Source organism: Onychostoma macrolepis, chromosome 05, assembly GCF_012432095.1.
Source record: "Onychostoma macrolepis isolate SWU-2019 chromosome 05, ASM1243209v1, whole genome shotgun sequence".
In the NCBI taxonomy this organism is placed as follows: domain Eukaryota; kingdom Metazoa; phylum Chordata; class Actinopteri; order Cypriniformes; family Cyprinidae; genus Onychostoma; species Onychostoma macrolepis.
This window is the reverse complement of record NC_081159.1, coordinates 28,520,731-28,535,317: the sequence shown is the minus strand read 5'-3', so window position 1 is coordinate 28,535,317 and position 14,587 is coordinate 28,520,731. Positions and strand designations below refer to the sequence as shown.

General features: G+C 36.2%; 1 protein-coding gene across 4 annotated transcripts; it reads left to right on the top strand.

Moving 5' to 3' along the window:
• Nucleotides 1–953: 953 nt before the first annotated feature.
• Nucleotides 954–12,968, top strand: tmem150ab (transmembrane protein 150Ab). 4 transcript variants are annotated; one of them, XM_058777176.1, is made up of 9 exons: nucleotides 1,008–1,061; nucleotides 1,749–1,797; nucleotides 1,990–2,239; nucleotides 3,289–3,336; nucleotides 6,138–6,224; nucleotides 6,361–6,428; nucleotides 6,608–6,735; nucleotides 6,829–7,006; nucleotides 8,238–12,968. In XM_058777176.1, the coding sequence occupies exons 3-9, from the start codon at nucleotides 2,175–2,177 to the stop codon at nucleotides 8,546–8,548; spliced, it is 885 nt and encodes a 294-aa protein (XP_058633159.1). In that variant the 5' UTR covers nucleotides 1,008–1,061; nucleotides 1,749–1,797; nucleotides 1,990–2,174; the 3' UTR covers nucleotides 8,549–12,968. The 4 variants fall into 4 exon arrangements, with proteins under 4 accessions (XP_058633158.1, XP_058633159.1, XP_058633161.1 ...); XM_058777178.1 differs by having other exon boundaries at nucleotides 1,044–1,061; nucleotides 1,769–1,797; XM_058777175.1 differs by lacking the exon at nucleotides 1,749–1,797 and having other exon boundaries at nucleotides 954–1,061.
• Nucleotides 12,969–14,587: the final 1,619 nt, after the last annotated feature.

Genomic DNA, 14,587 nt, shown 5'->3' with positions numbered 1-14,587 from the left:
TGTATGTGACCCTGGACCACAAAACCAGTCAAAAGTAGCACAGGTATATTTAAATTAATTTAATACACTGTATAGGTCAAAATTCTTTTATGCCAAAAATCATTAGGATATTAAAGATCATGTTCCATGAAGATATTTTATAAATTGCCTACCGTAAATATATCAAAACTTGATTTTTGATTAATAATATGCATTGCTAAGAACTTCATTTGGACAACTTTAAAGGTGATTTTCTTAATATTTTTATTTATTTATTTTATTTACTTCTTTATTTATTTATTTATTTAATTTTTTGCACCCTCAGATTCCAGATATTCAAATAGTTGTATCTCAGCCAAATATTGTCCGATCCTAACAAACCATGTATCAATGGAAAGCTTATTTCAGCTTTCAGATGATGTATAAATCTCAGTTTAAAAAAATGGACCCTTATGACTGGTTTTGTGGTCCAGGATCACATATTGTGTTCACCATATGTTCTGCATGCTGATGTAAAAGATAAGACAGAAACAGTGTATTTGTATAAAATAACATTCAATATAACAATATACAACGTCTAGGATAAAGATTGGAATCAATAACAGATAAATGCAAATTATAACCTATTTAATAACAAATACTAAGAATTACAAAATCCTGCAAGTGCTATCCTGATAGTACAATGAATTTACGGCCTCTCTGACTATGATACTTCTTCGTTAATTCAAGATTTTTAAACATATATGGGGTGCTAGCAAAATACGTTATCCTGCAAAGTAGGGTTAAATCACGAACCGATTCTTTTACATAAAGAAATGACCGAATGACTCTTATGAGCCTGATCTTTTAGTGATTCAAAAAGCACTTATGGTGAATTACGCTGAATCACCTTTAAGTCTAAATTTAATTATTTATTTATTAAAAAAAAAAAAACCTAGGACCAGGAGGACATTGTCTAGAAATACCATAATCCATGCAGAAGCAAAGGGAGATGAGGGCGCCCTCCTCTGTTGATGGATGAGTTTACACCGGTTTTGAGATGCAGCAGAAGCAGCATCCGCTCAGGAGCCGCGGGGCCTGCGGTAGGATAACGCTTTTACATATCAAAACACAATATCTCAATAATGACACGTTAATGTACGGTAGTTCAAATGTTGTAGAAACACGAATGATGCGTATGAAGGTAGATAAAGAGATCTTTGCCGTCTTAAAAAGTTGTTTACTTGCAGTAGCATCTGCTGGATAGCTTGCAAGCTACACGAATTTGAGTTTTATTTTTAAAAACAATACCTTTCATTATTATTTACTGTCACTTTAGGTAATTAGTAAGTATTCTGTAGTTATAATTGTAAACATCCATGTGGTCAGATTTGTTGTACTGTGTTTGCTGTGACATTGAGGCTGATCTGGGCTGAAGGGGACATTATTATTATTAGTACGTGCGGCTGCCAGGTTGTTGATCTGATTTTGTGCTTCATGAGATCTTTCATGTCTCCGATTACAAATCTACCTGACATCTTTTGGTAGACGTACCATTAACATATTTACATTGAGAAAGACTGGATCATAATATTGAATTAAATAGATGAAGTCAGTGTAACTTAAATAAGAACTCACCCCACAACGTTAGAATCATATGATTACATTCTATAGCTTTAATATGAGTTAAATGCACTCATTAATTTATGCCTCTATTCTGTACACATTCAAAGCAAAAGTGTATGTGGGATTTACATTGTATTTGAAGTGAGTTAAGTCCTTTTCACTAGAAATATTTGGTTGGTGACAGCCTTCAGCGTACTGCTTCAATGAAATCAGGTGAATGACATATTTTCATTATTAAATAGTCACATAAAATATGATATGTTGGGTGTCATCCCTGTTGCATGTTTGTAATTTAACAAATCAAGAGTGTCTCAGTTGTCTCTAACTGTATTTCAGTAATATTACTTCCTTGTGTCTTCATATCTGAGTAAACATCTATGAACAATGTCTCTGTACTTCCATTAGATATTGTTGGTTGTTGGGAATCGGCGAGCCTCCAGATGTAGTTGAAGGAGCGTCACGTTGCCCCCACTGGTCCACAAACCCCCCCCACTGCATGGCTTCACTTGCTGGTGTCTCACACCGCGTCTCCATATCCCCAGTCCTGCACACCCTCATGCTGGGGTCTCAGGCCTCTCACAGACTGACCAATGACTGCCTGGATTGTTCTGCCTGTCAGCCTGTCCGCTTTCTCCATCACAGGGATATGGATTGTGTAAGTGTTTATGTTAAAGGGTTAGTTCGCCCACAATGAAAATTCAGTCATTAATTACTCACCCTCATGTTGTTCCAAACCCGTAAGATCTTGGTTCATCTTCGTTACACATAATGACGGAAGACAGTAACTCAGGGAGAAGAATTGTTGAATAAAGTCGTTATTTTTGTTTTCTTAGAGCACAAAAAATATTCTCGTAGCTTTGCAAAGTTGAGCCACTGATGTCACATGGACTGTTTTACCGATGTCCTTGCTATGTTTCTCGGTCTGGGAACATTTCAGCTGTGTTGCTGACTGTGCAGGATCAGAGAGCTCTCAGATTTCATCAAAAATATCTTAAAGGGCCCCTAATATGCCATTTTTAAGATTGCTAATATTGTCTTATGAGTCTCCTAAAACAGGTTTACATGCATGCAAGGTCAAAAAAATAGATTTAATTTTACCTCATATCTAAATGATTCGTAAACGACTCGTGTGAAGCAGTTCGAAGAATCAGTCTCTCTAAACCCCTCCTTTCCGTGAGCCCTCACAGCTGTGATTTGGTCAGATGGCGCAGTCCTTTTTGATTGGTCTACCGCATACAGCGCAAATGACAGCCCACGGGCGGACATTATGCAAATGTGTTACTTCGTGACGTACAGCCATAACAGAATAAGATTCGAATTCCTGACGACTCGTTTAGGCGATTGCGAGCCGACTCTTTTTTTTTTGATAGACAATAACTTTATTTAACGTGCACTGTCGGTTTCACAAGTTTGCAGATAGTTTATGTTCATATACACCTGACACACTGCATGAAAGGTAATATTCGAAAAGGCATAATAGGGGCACTTTAATTTGTGTTCCGAAGATGAACTAAGGTCTTACGGGTTTGGAACGACATGAGGGTGAGTAATTAATGACAGAATCTTAATTTTTGGGTGAACTAAACCTTTAAATGGATAGTTCGAGCCAGAGGTTTTACATTAAATTTAATATAGCCCGTCTCTAATGTTTTTCACAAGTCATGTACTTATTAACAAATAACCATAAAATATTTTGTTTACTAGTTACGCCATGGCAGTAATGAACCACCATGTTTGCCCTGTTGAGAACTGGTAAGTTATCCCTATAAAGTCTATTGTATCATATTTGATACACAAATTTCTTGACTTTAATTTATCAATATGATCTAAATTTTGCTGAGAAATGTGTTGTACACAATCCACTTGATGTCTTCTGTCATCTGATTGATATTTTGTACCCTTTTTAGTAGGGATGCACCAATAGGATTTTTTTTTTTTCAGCCGATACCGATTTTAACAAACAACTATTGGCTGATACCGATACCGCTATTGGTTAATTGCATAAAGCAGGGCTTAAAAAGAAAAAAAAAAAAAGTATTTGAACGTTTCTGTTCCTGCGTTCCTCTGTATTACTACTGTTCCGAAACTGGTTTGAGTAGGAAAAAATACTGGTTAATAACGCTATTTTTAAAAACTTTAATAATAATAATAATGATATAAAAGTACAGCATTTTCTTTACTCAAAATGAAAAAAAAAAACCACAAAGAGCGCCTGGTAGCCTATCTTGCGCTTAGTCATAGCCAGAGTCATTGAGAAACGCAGATCTGGTCATAGCCATAACATCATCTTTTTAGATTTTGACCAGATGTATTAAACAAAAGAAAAAACTGTCAGCGCTTTAAAGACATTAAAGCATTTTTTCAAGATATTTAAAAATGTTTGCAGCATCGAATATGCTTTTTGAGAGGGAAAAAAAACAGCCTAAATTAGTAGGCTGTACATCAAATTTTATTATTACATTCAGAAATAATGTAGGCTAAAATACTGGTAAACAAAGCAAAATGTTTTACAAACATTACAAACACAATTAGGCTATTTTAGTTCTCTTCTCTCCAAAACAAATCCTCTAAAGTTGTAGCCTATTTAGGCTAAATATAAACGTCAAACCAGAACGAATTAATTTAAAAGCAAAACTGAAGCCTGCTGCCTACCGCTCTGATTCTGCACGAATCCAAATTTTTCTATATTCGCGACTTATCTGGATGCTAAAATATTATATATTATGTGAACTATAGGCTTTGTTCTTCACTCGCATTATCAACGTAAAACATCATGCTTCAGGCTATGCACAGTAGTCTGTACTACTACGGACTATTTCAATTGAGCAGTGTAACTTTGTTTCTTTAACTGGTTTTTATTTTGATAATGAACGGGCTGCGAAGTTAGCAAAAATGTGTTGTATGTGTGTGAGGCGCCGATGCGATCACTGCATTGTTTTCTCAACTGTTACTCCATAATTTATGGTCATACCAACGCTGGTTGGTCATACAGATAGAAGCAAAACATCATTCAAAACTGTAAAGCTTTTGAAAAATAAAGAAAATGGCTTTCTGCCCTCTCGGTTTTCTTTCCGTGAACTTCGGAGCACGTTACCATGATCCAAAACTCAGCACAATTTTTTTTAAATTTCATTTTGTTAATCTGTTAATGATTAAAGTGAAATACATTTCATGGTTTCTCGGTTCACAGAAGCGCTACAGGTGCGTGATGTGACCTTGTGTGAATCCGTGTTCAACACTATCCTGCCATTTTTGCTAGTTTCAAACACACACACAAAAAGCTGCATATTACCTGCCATTCATTTTCACTTAAATGTAGGCTTAATGCTTGGCGATTTGTGACAGATCCTCGGGTAAACTAACGCATTGCCATTGCGACTTACCTATGATGAACTTACAGCTGTGAGAGAATCAAGAATCTGTGATTTGTTTGCTTTTGCTTCTGTTGCTAATGAAAGTCTGGATGGTCCCTTTGGTCTTTGGGACTGAGAACTCGAAATCCATTTTTCCTCGGAAACAAGTTGAAATGTGGACTCATCTGAGTACAGCACACATTTTCACTGTCTTTTTGAGCATCTGAGATGAGCTCCGGCCCAGAGAATCCGGCGGCATCGCTGCATAGAATTGATGTATAGCTTTCTCCTAGAGTAACAGATATTTAAGTTGCATTTCTTGATGCAGCAGCAGACTGTGGCAATTAACAGCAGTTTTCTGAAGTACTCCTGAGCCCATGTGGCTATATTTAACACCACAGCATGATGGTTTCTTGTGCAATGCCATCTGAGGGCTCAAAGTTCAAGCACATTCAACTGAGTTTTCCTGACTTGCCCTACATATACTGTGATTTCTCTGGATTCCCTGAATCTTTTCACAATATTATGTATTTTACTTGGTGAAAGACCTAAATTCTTTGCAATTTTGCATTGCGAAATGTGATTTTTGATTTGTTTGACACTTCTCTCGTGAAATTTGTCACAAAGTGATAAGCCACGATCCAGCTTTACTTGCAAAGAGTGAGATGCTCCTTTTATACCCAAACATGATACCTTGACCTATTACCAATTCACCTACTTAGTGTGAACTGTTTCAAAACAGTTTAACGTGGATATTATATGACCTTTTCACTTATTTTGCCATTGTCCCAACCTTTTTGGAATGTGTTGCAGCCATCAAAACCAAAATTTGTTCATATTTACAAAATACATTTATGTTGGTCAGTGAAAACTTTGGAAATCTTTTCTCTGTACTTTTGTCAATTAAATAAAAGTTAAAGAGAATTAACAAATCACAGATTCTTGATTTTATTGCATTTTACAAAACGTCCCAACTTCTCTGGAATTGGGGTTGTAAGTAGCATGCTAGGCTGTTTTTCATTTTATTTGCAAGCTATCAGAATTTACTTTTTGGCCATATAAATATCAGGACCTGCACCCTAAAAAAAAAAAACACACACCATTATTTTATAAGTCATGCTTTACAGAGTTAAATCCCAAATCCAAAAATCTCACATACTGTTTAGACTGTTCTTTCATGCTTGATTCTTTGTATCATAGGTCATACAATTTGACATGTACAGAGGAAACGGCTAAGAGGGGCTTCCCAAAAACCTGCTGTACTCTTCAAGACATCCCCCTCATCAGGTGAGACTTACTTTGAATTGATCTGGAATACCACAAAATGACCACATTTTGAAGATGGCTCTTTTTAGTAGTACTGTTTTGCACCAGCTTCCTGTGAAAAGGTTGCCCGATATCTGATTTTCTGATCTTTTAACAGTAAATGTGGATGCTATCCACCAGAGAGCTGTCTCTTCAGTTTGATTGGCAATGTTGGGGCTTTTATGGGTAAGAATTACAGTTTGAAATTTAATAAATACCCAATTAAATTTATATTCAAAATGAACTCCACAAAGAAGTTGATTACTTAGTCTGTCGTCTAAAGGTGTGTGATTTATGTCAATATTAAAATACTTCTATGTGTGTGTGTGTGTGTGTGTGTGTGTGTGTGTGATGTATTCCTGCAGTGGTTATGGTATGCATGCTGCGTTATGCTCAAGTGATTGAACACAGCCATCACTGCTGGACCAACACAAGTGCTTTGGTGTCCGGCTGCATTAATGCCCTGGGTTTGGTCATGGTGGGCAACTTTCAGGTAAGCAGGCGAGAATGGACTTGTGCCTTCAGCCCCTTATATAAATCTAAATTAACTTCTATTCCTCTCTCCCCCTCACTCATTTTTTTTAAGGTCGATCATGCCAAGACTCTTCATTATGTGGGAGCAGGTGTAGCTTTCCCTGCCGGCTTGCTGTTTGTGTGTCTGCAGTGTGTTCTAACGTACCGTATAGCAGAGACAGCGCTGGACTACTGGATGGCTCATGTGCGTGTGGCTCTCTCAGCTGGAGCTCTGGTATCGCTTGTCCTCAGTATCCTTACCATGAGTGTTATTACACTTTTTGTTTGACCTGAAGACATTGGAAATCAGTCATGATATTATACATGAAAATCAAATTTAGATGGATACATTTGAACATGGAGCGAAAATCCTAAAAACACTTACGCACAGCATTGATTGGCTTATTGCTTTTCAGCAACAGTGGATGATAAAAGATATAATGTCCAGTAAATAAGCTTATTACTAGGGTTTTCACAGTATACATATTTTAGTAGTCTGTACCAATGTCAGTGAAATTTCACGAGTCACAATACCAGTTTTGAAACTACCGTACAGCAAAAATTAATGTGCAATTGAGCACATTTTATTATTAAAAAATAAAAATATTAATGTTAATGTAAACAAATTCAATTAAAACAATGGCGTGTAGACTTCAAGTACATTGAGTTTTTAATTATTCAAGTTTTTCAAGTATATGTTTTAGTCTATATAAACGGTCTACAATGAAATAAAAAACATGAATTTTAAGCAACAGTTTAAATGAATGTAAATAAACAGCTTTAGAAGTTTTTCAGTGTTAAAAGTAATTTTTCAAACAATCCATGAAAAAAAACAACAAAATAAAACCATTACAACAAAGAAAAAAGTTAACAGTGCTTGAAGTTTTTTAAAGTTTTTTTTAAGTAAAGAGTCTACAAGAAAAAGAAACAAATAGAACAGGCAATAGAACAATTAAAAAAAAAAACAAGAGAAAGAGAAAACATTGATTGGCAAGTTTAAAGTATCTAATAGCAGTAGACATTGAGTGAAGTTAGAGAAATGAAAACAAAGTTACTAAATGTAAAAAAAAACCTACAAAATAATTGGTAACCCACACTCGGAATTTATCCCATCCAAGTGCACCCAACACAGCAGTGAGTAGTGAACACACACACACACACACACACACACACACTCTCACTCTCACTCAGTTGTGGGTAATGATGAAGGTGGAAGAAAGCGCTGGTCATTCACTCCCCCCACCTACATTTCCTGCCGGTACTGAGACTCAAACCCGCAACCTTCGAGTTACAAGTCCGACACTCTAACCACAGCCACAACTGTCCCAATACTACATTAACAGTGCAAATAGATCAATTACAGCAAAAAAGAAAGAACATTTATCATCACAGTCACATCACATCACAGTTAACAAAGATCATGGTAAATAATGTTATTAATGCTTAAGTTCAGTGTGCCCATTCCTTAACATCCTGTTCAAGGTGGTATCTTCTTCGTCCATGAAAGTTTTGTATTGCAGCATGCCGCAGCCATCTGTGAATGGGTCTTCACTGTCTTGGTCCTGGTGTACTACGGCACCTTCACCTATGAGTTTGGCACTGTCAACAGCGATACCATGATGGCGGCCTTAATGAAGCGCAGTCAACATCACCATCCAGGGTCAGCGGTCATCATGGGGGGTATCGGGAAGGGTGTTGCAATGGGATGTGGTGCCCGCAGTCTTAAGTCCCCCGGAGGCAGCAGCACTTCCACACACCTCAACTGTACACCAGAAAGCATCGCCATGCTTTAGGGGTTAACCGCTACAGTATTCTCTCAGACCTCAGCGCATAGACTCAGAACTCTTCATCTGGTTCACGGATTTGTGAAAAACTGGTTCAAGCAATACAGAATTACTTGTGAGGTTACAGCAAGTTTACAGACTTGCTGTTCATAATCTAACAGTAATGACCAGTAAGTCATAACTAAGGTATTTTGCATGATATTTTGCGTTCATGTGTAAGATAACTCAAAGTACAGCCCCAATAACCAGCACAGACAATTCATTCACATGATTCATGGGGCTTCTGACAGAAATGTTTTAATTTTACTATGTTAAAACTGCAATAACCCATCCCTAAAGGCACATTCACACTGACGGTGAGTAAATTGTTTAGGGTCAACAAGTGGATTGTTGGTTGCTAGAAGGTTTTCTAAATCAGGAAATCCTATAGAGTGCTGCAGGGATGATGGATGATGTAGGCCTGGAAACTCGGAGTTAGCATTTTAACACTTCTGGTTCCATCACCCCAAATCAGTGGGTTTTTGGTTAAATGCCTGAAATAAGATATGTGGTGAACACAAGCTCAAGATATTTTATGTTACAACATAAAATACATCTGTAATACCCCCTTGTGATTATTTTTTTAAAAGGCTAGTTCACCTAAAAATGAAAATTCTGGCATTAATTACTTACGTATGTAAGACCTCGGTTCATCTTCGGAACATAAATTAAGATATTTTTGATGAATTCTGAGAGCTCTCTGACCCTGCATAGACAGCTAGGTTACTACCATGGTCAAGGTCCAGAAACGTTGCAAGGACATCGTTAAAATATCAGGGGTTCAACCATAATTTTCCGAAGCTACGAGATTACTTTTTGTGCGCAAAGAAAATAAAAATAAAGACTTTATAAAACAATTTGTCTCCTCCGTGTCACCCACCAACTCATGCTGTTCTGTGTCAGCTGCGCCACGTGGATACGTTGTCTACGTTGTTTACGCTTTGATCTGAACGTAAACAACGTATCCGCGTGGCGCAGCTGACACAGAACGGCGTACGTTGTGATACTCTCCAAAATGGCACTACAGGGTGACGGGGAAGAGATGAATCGTTGAATAAAGTCATTGTTTTTGTTTTCTTTGCACACAAAATTCTCGTGTAGCTTCGTAAAATTGCATCCACTGATGTCATGTGGATTATTTTAACGATGACCTTGTTACTCACATGAGGGTGAGTAATTAATGGCAGAATTTTCATTTTTGGGGGGAACTAGCCCTTTAAGTTTTAAAGTTACCTGTTTTAAAATAGGTTGCTAAAAGGTCAGGAATGTTAAACGTCATCAAGCCAAACAGGAAATCTCATCTACTCATTAGTCCGCTTTTACAGCTTCATTGTGTTTATAATTACTCTCTTGAAAATGATTCTTACTCAAACTTTCAGGGAAAATGTTGTTGTTTTTTTAAATAAAGACTGAAATGGATTTTTCTTCTGATTGCAGTAGGCTTTAGAATTCATAAAATTTGTGTTCGTTTGTAAAGATTATCATGATGAACAAAACGTTTACCAATTCTAAGCTTTGTTACTCACTGAGCATATTTTCTAAAGTAATCCAATGAAAGCTTATGAAAAAATACTATTGGGTTTTTGTCGAGGAAACCAGGGTGATGCTAACTTCCAGGCTGGCCTAGAAAAATATGTCATCGCTGCATTTCTCTATTGGTAGTCGGTGCATTGTGTCGCCACTCAATTACATATAAATGTGAAAAATGAATGTGATTTGTCGTTAACACTCTGTCACTCATGTTGCCCTAAATCGCCAACTTCCATTGCAAATCAGTGACTTTGGTCACTTTGCCAGTGTGAATCTGTTACAGAACTGCCAGCAATACTAAGACACTCGTCTAGACAAAGAAGATAATTGGCTAAACCCATCCAACCTTCCGTAACCCGTTTAATCTGTAGAAACTGTGATTACACAACAGGTCAAGAGCCATCACTGTAGCAATGAGGATGTTAAGTCAGCTGCACCAGCCATTGCTGCTAATAGTTGGGTTGCAATGAGGTTGAGGTTTAGTCACTTTACTTTAGTCAAATAGCGATACTTTTTATTCATACCTGAGATGCAGGTGGTCCATATTTATGTATTCATTCCAGGTGCTCACAGCTTAGTTTAATCTTTTTAGTTTTGGCATGACATCAGGTGCTGTGGACCTTCTGTCCTATAGCTCTACATACAATGTGGCTGTATTGAATAAGATTGAAGAGCATCTCTGAGCAACCTTTTGAACATTGTGGTGCTTTTTGGTCAAAAACTGCCTGTATCGATCAGTTGCATCCCAGGTATCTTGCGAACAAATTCCTAATATTTTAGGATCACGAAACAAGATTTTATGTCCGTTATTCTATTGTTTTGTTTTAAGCACAGTTGTTTTTCTTTTCTTTTTCACATTTATAAATATAAGGTGCGATTAATCAGACTTTTTCTGGAGATTAATCTTGCTCTTGATCCTTGTTGTAGAAACTATGTGTGTGATCAATTGAAAAAGCAAATAAGCTGTCTGTGCTTGGGTTTCTTATTTTCCTTTGCTCGTATTGTACCCATGAGCAGTGACAAAGGGGGGAAAAATTTTGTGTTTACTTGCAAAAAAGTCATGCATTTCCCCAAGAAACTATAATAAGAGAAGGGAAGGAAAAATATATTTCAAAGCTTTTGCAAATACAAAGTATCTCTCAGGGGAACACAAGTTTTGCAAGTGAATGCATTGTGTTAACAGATAAATTTTTGCATTTGCTTGCAAAACATTATATATATATATATATATATATATATATGTATGTATGTGTGTTTAATTTTTTGAGAGCAAGTGTAAAGTGTTACAGGGGAAATGCAGTAATTTTGCAAGTGGAGGCAAAAGATTTGTGAGCAAACGCAAAGTTTCTCAGGGGATCACAAAACTTGAGTGAGAGAATGCATTACATTCCTACAAAAAAAAGTGTTTGTGCTCACCCATGAAACTGCATTTCATTGCTTTTACAAGCAAAACTTTTTTTTTTTTGTTGTTGTTGTTGTCGTTGTGAGAATGCAAAAGTATTAAGAAATGTTGCACGCAAAAACACTGAAATTACATGTTTCCTCATATTCTTTCCATCTCAGGGGGATGCATAGAAACCCTGCTCAAGTTCTGGATGTGAGAAATATATCTGCACAATTCACAGAAAATGCTTTTTGCAGGCAACCTCGTATATATATATATATAGATATTAGATGGTGAAGCAAACAATTGGTAGTTAAACTAAATTATATTTTTCACTTTTTAGGTGGATTTGGAGACGGTTTTGTGTAATAATGCAGACATCTTGTTTATTTCTCAAACATGCTTAGTTTCTGTCACTTCAGTATTCAGCATTAAGAGAGAATCAGAGGTCTTATCCATTTATTTTTTAGTGCATTATTTAAAATATGTACTGTTTGTAAACGATATGCATTGTTACGCAGAGCTGCTTGTAAATGAATGCCTTTAGCTGAGCATAATATTGCATTGAGTATGAGTACTGCGATGAGACTAGGGTCGAGTCAGTAATATCGAAATGAAGAATGCTTCCTAATCAGCGTCGCACTATTGTTATAACCTCAGTTCCAACACGTCATTTTGTAATATATCGAATACTCAAAACAAATTTTCAGAATATATTGGAAATGACGTAGTGCACTACAGGGGAAGTATGAGTATTTTTTATTTGGTGGACCCGAAATGTGAAATCCTCCATAATAAGCTGTATTTTGATTACACAGTATTTTAGTTTTTAGATATTGCTCATTTGGAAGCAATGTTATATTGAGAATTATTATAGAAACCAATGAGAGTTGGTTATGTGTTGTATCTGTTCGTTTATAATTTATTCTTTGTAATGTCAGACGACGAAACCATGCAATATTCAACTGTTCTGTTCGAGTACTTGCAAACAAGTATACCTCTATGAAAATCCTACTGTGGTGAGATGTTCAGAGTTTCCTAAAGGAGCTGCTAAGACGTATGTTATGTTGTTTCTGTTTTGTGTGAAAGGCCAAAATCAAGCATCTGTAGATGTCCTGATGTCTCATGAAGCTCAGTCAAATCAATTATATGCTCCCGTTGATTATTCATATACATCCAATGAGACGATCAGTGCAGCTGTTTGAATAAGGCCCTGATCACCTTTTAGGCTACAATCGTTGAGTTACTTTTTGTTACTTGGAAAATTCACAAAGTGATATCTGTCAAAAGGGAAAGAATTTCTAAAAACAGTTTTGTTCAGTGGACAGATTATCTGATAAACTTGTGAAATGGAAACTGAAATCCGACTTGTTACCGTTCATACTGCAACTTTCTGTTGAATTATGAGCCATTCTGCACGTTTCCTTATCTTTCACAAGGGTTTTGTTTTGTGAAATAAAATGTACCTTAATTTGAGAGACTGTGTTCATTGAGTAGGTTGTTTGCTGCCGGTATGTCATGTTTAATAGTATTTAAGTGACAATTAAAACAAAATGAAATTTCACACACCATGAAAGTATTCTGCGATGCCTCCGAGAGTAACTGAGGCATACTTATTCGAGGGTTTTAAGTGTCAGTGTAGTGTATGTTTGATGGTGTATGATCCATACACTATGGTCAGTTTTGTGTAAAATGGAATTATACTCCAGTTTGTGGGTGCCTCAAAAGAGAGTGCCATATAAACCAATCTGAAATATCAAACAAATATATATAAAAAAGTAATATGTGAATCTAATGCCAGGTTTAATATTAAACTCTAATCTACTAAATTACAGACAATGATTGTGAAATATAAATGTCTTTCATGTGAGTTGTTACACAGATGCTGCACTTGATAGCAGGGGAAGGAAGGAACATCAACACTGTAACCAGGGGAGTAGCTTTTCAAAAGGCACACTTTAGTACCTTTAGGTACCAAAATGGACCATTTATATACAAAGGTGTACCTTTTTGTGCTTTTGTACCTTTTTTCTGAGAGTAGATGGCAATAAATAAATATTAGCTACATATGTGCCTACTGGACTGAACGTGTTTTATAGTGCTTTAGCTTAAAAAATGTTTTTCTTTTCCGCTTTTGATAATATGGGACACTTCACTTTCACCAAATGTAATCAGCTGGTCTTTCAAAGAGGGGAAGCTCATTTTCGGCCTACTTCATAAAAATTGTCCATTTATTTATATGTAAATCCTGCCCTACGTTCCTTTTCAAGAAAATGCTCTGTGACCCTGTCGTACCAACTAGGCCTCTTTTCCAGTGACGCTAGCCTAGCCTACTGTATGAATGAATGAACGAACAAACAATCTAAAAAAAAAAAGATATTAAACTCGACGGAGGAAATGTGTGAATTAGGTTAAACTGAAACAAGGAATGTGGTGTATAATAGGGTTGTCACGATACCATAAAAATGTCTTATGATACTATACCAGCTTAATTTATAATTCAATTCTACAAAATGAATCAAAATTTAATAAATAAATAGATGTAAGTGAAAACAGACAATATTATTATCTGAATACTTAATTAATGTGAATGAATGACTAGCTATTATTATCCATGAAATGATCTAAACAAAACTCATCTTAGCACTGCACAGAAGCTGCATGAAGTGACATTTAGATGTGGCATTTATTAATTTAGACTATATTTATAATTACATAAATAATGTTATGAGATTAATGTTTTAAATACTAAATTCTGAATATGGAAATATGTTGGAAAATAATGTAATATGCCTACTTTTAGACGGGAAACTTAAAAACGGCCAGCAGGTGGCAGAAGTTCGTGATTGAATCACTGAGTCATTCAAATGATTCTTTCAAAACGGCTGAATCCTTCAGGAGCGAATCAAATGACTGTTTTTATGAATGGCTCAGTGAATCAGTGATTCGCCCAAGACAACGCGGATTTGGATCAAACACAGAAACAAAACAAAAACAGCACTCTTGCTCGTGTCGTATTGCTTAAGTGTCAGGAGCATTTTTTGCTCGCATATCTTGAAATTTCCGAGTTAGCAGCATGTATATTAAAACATAAC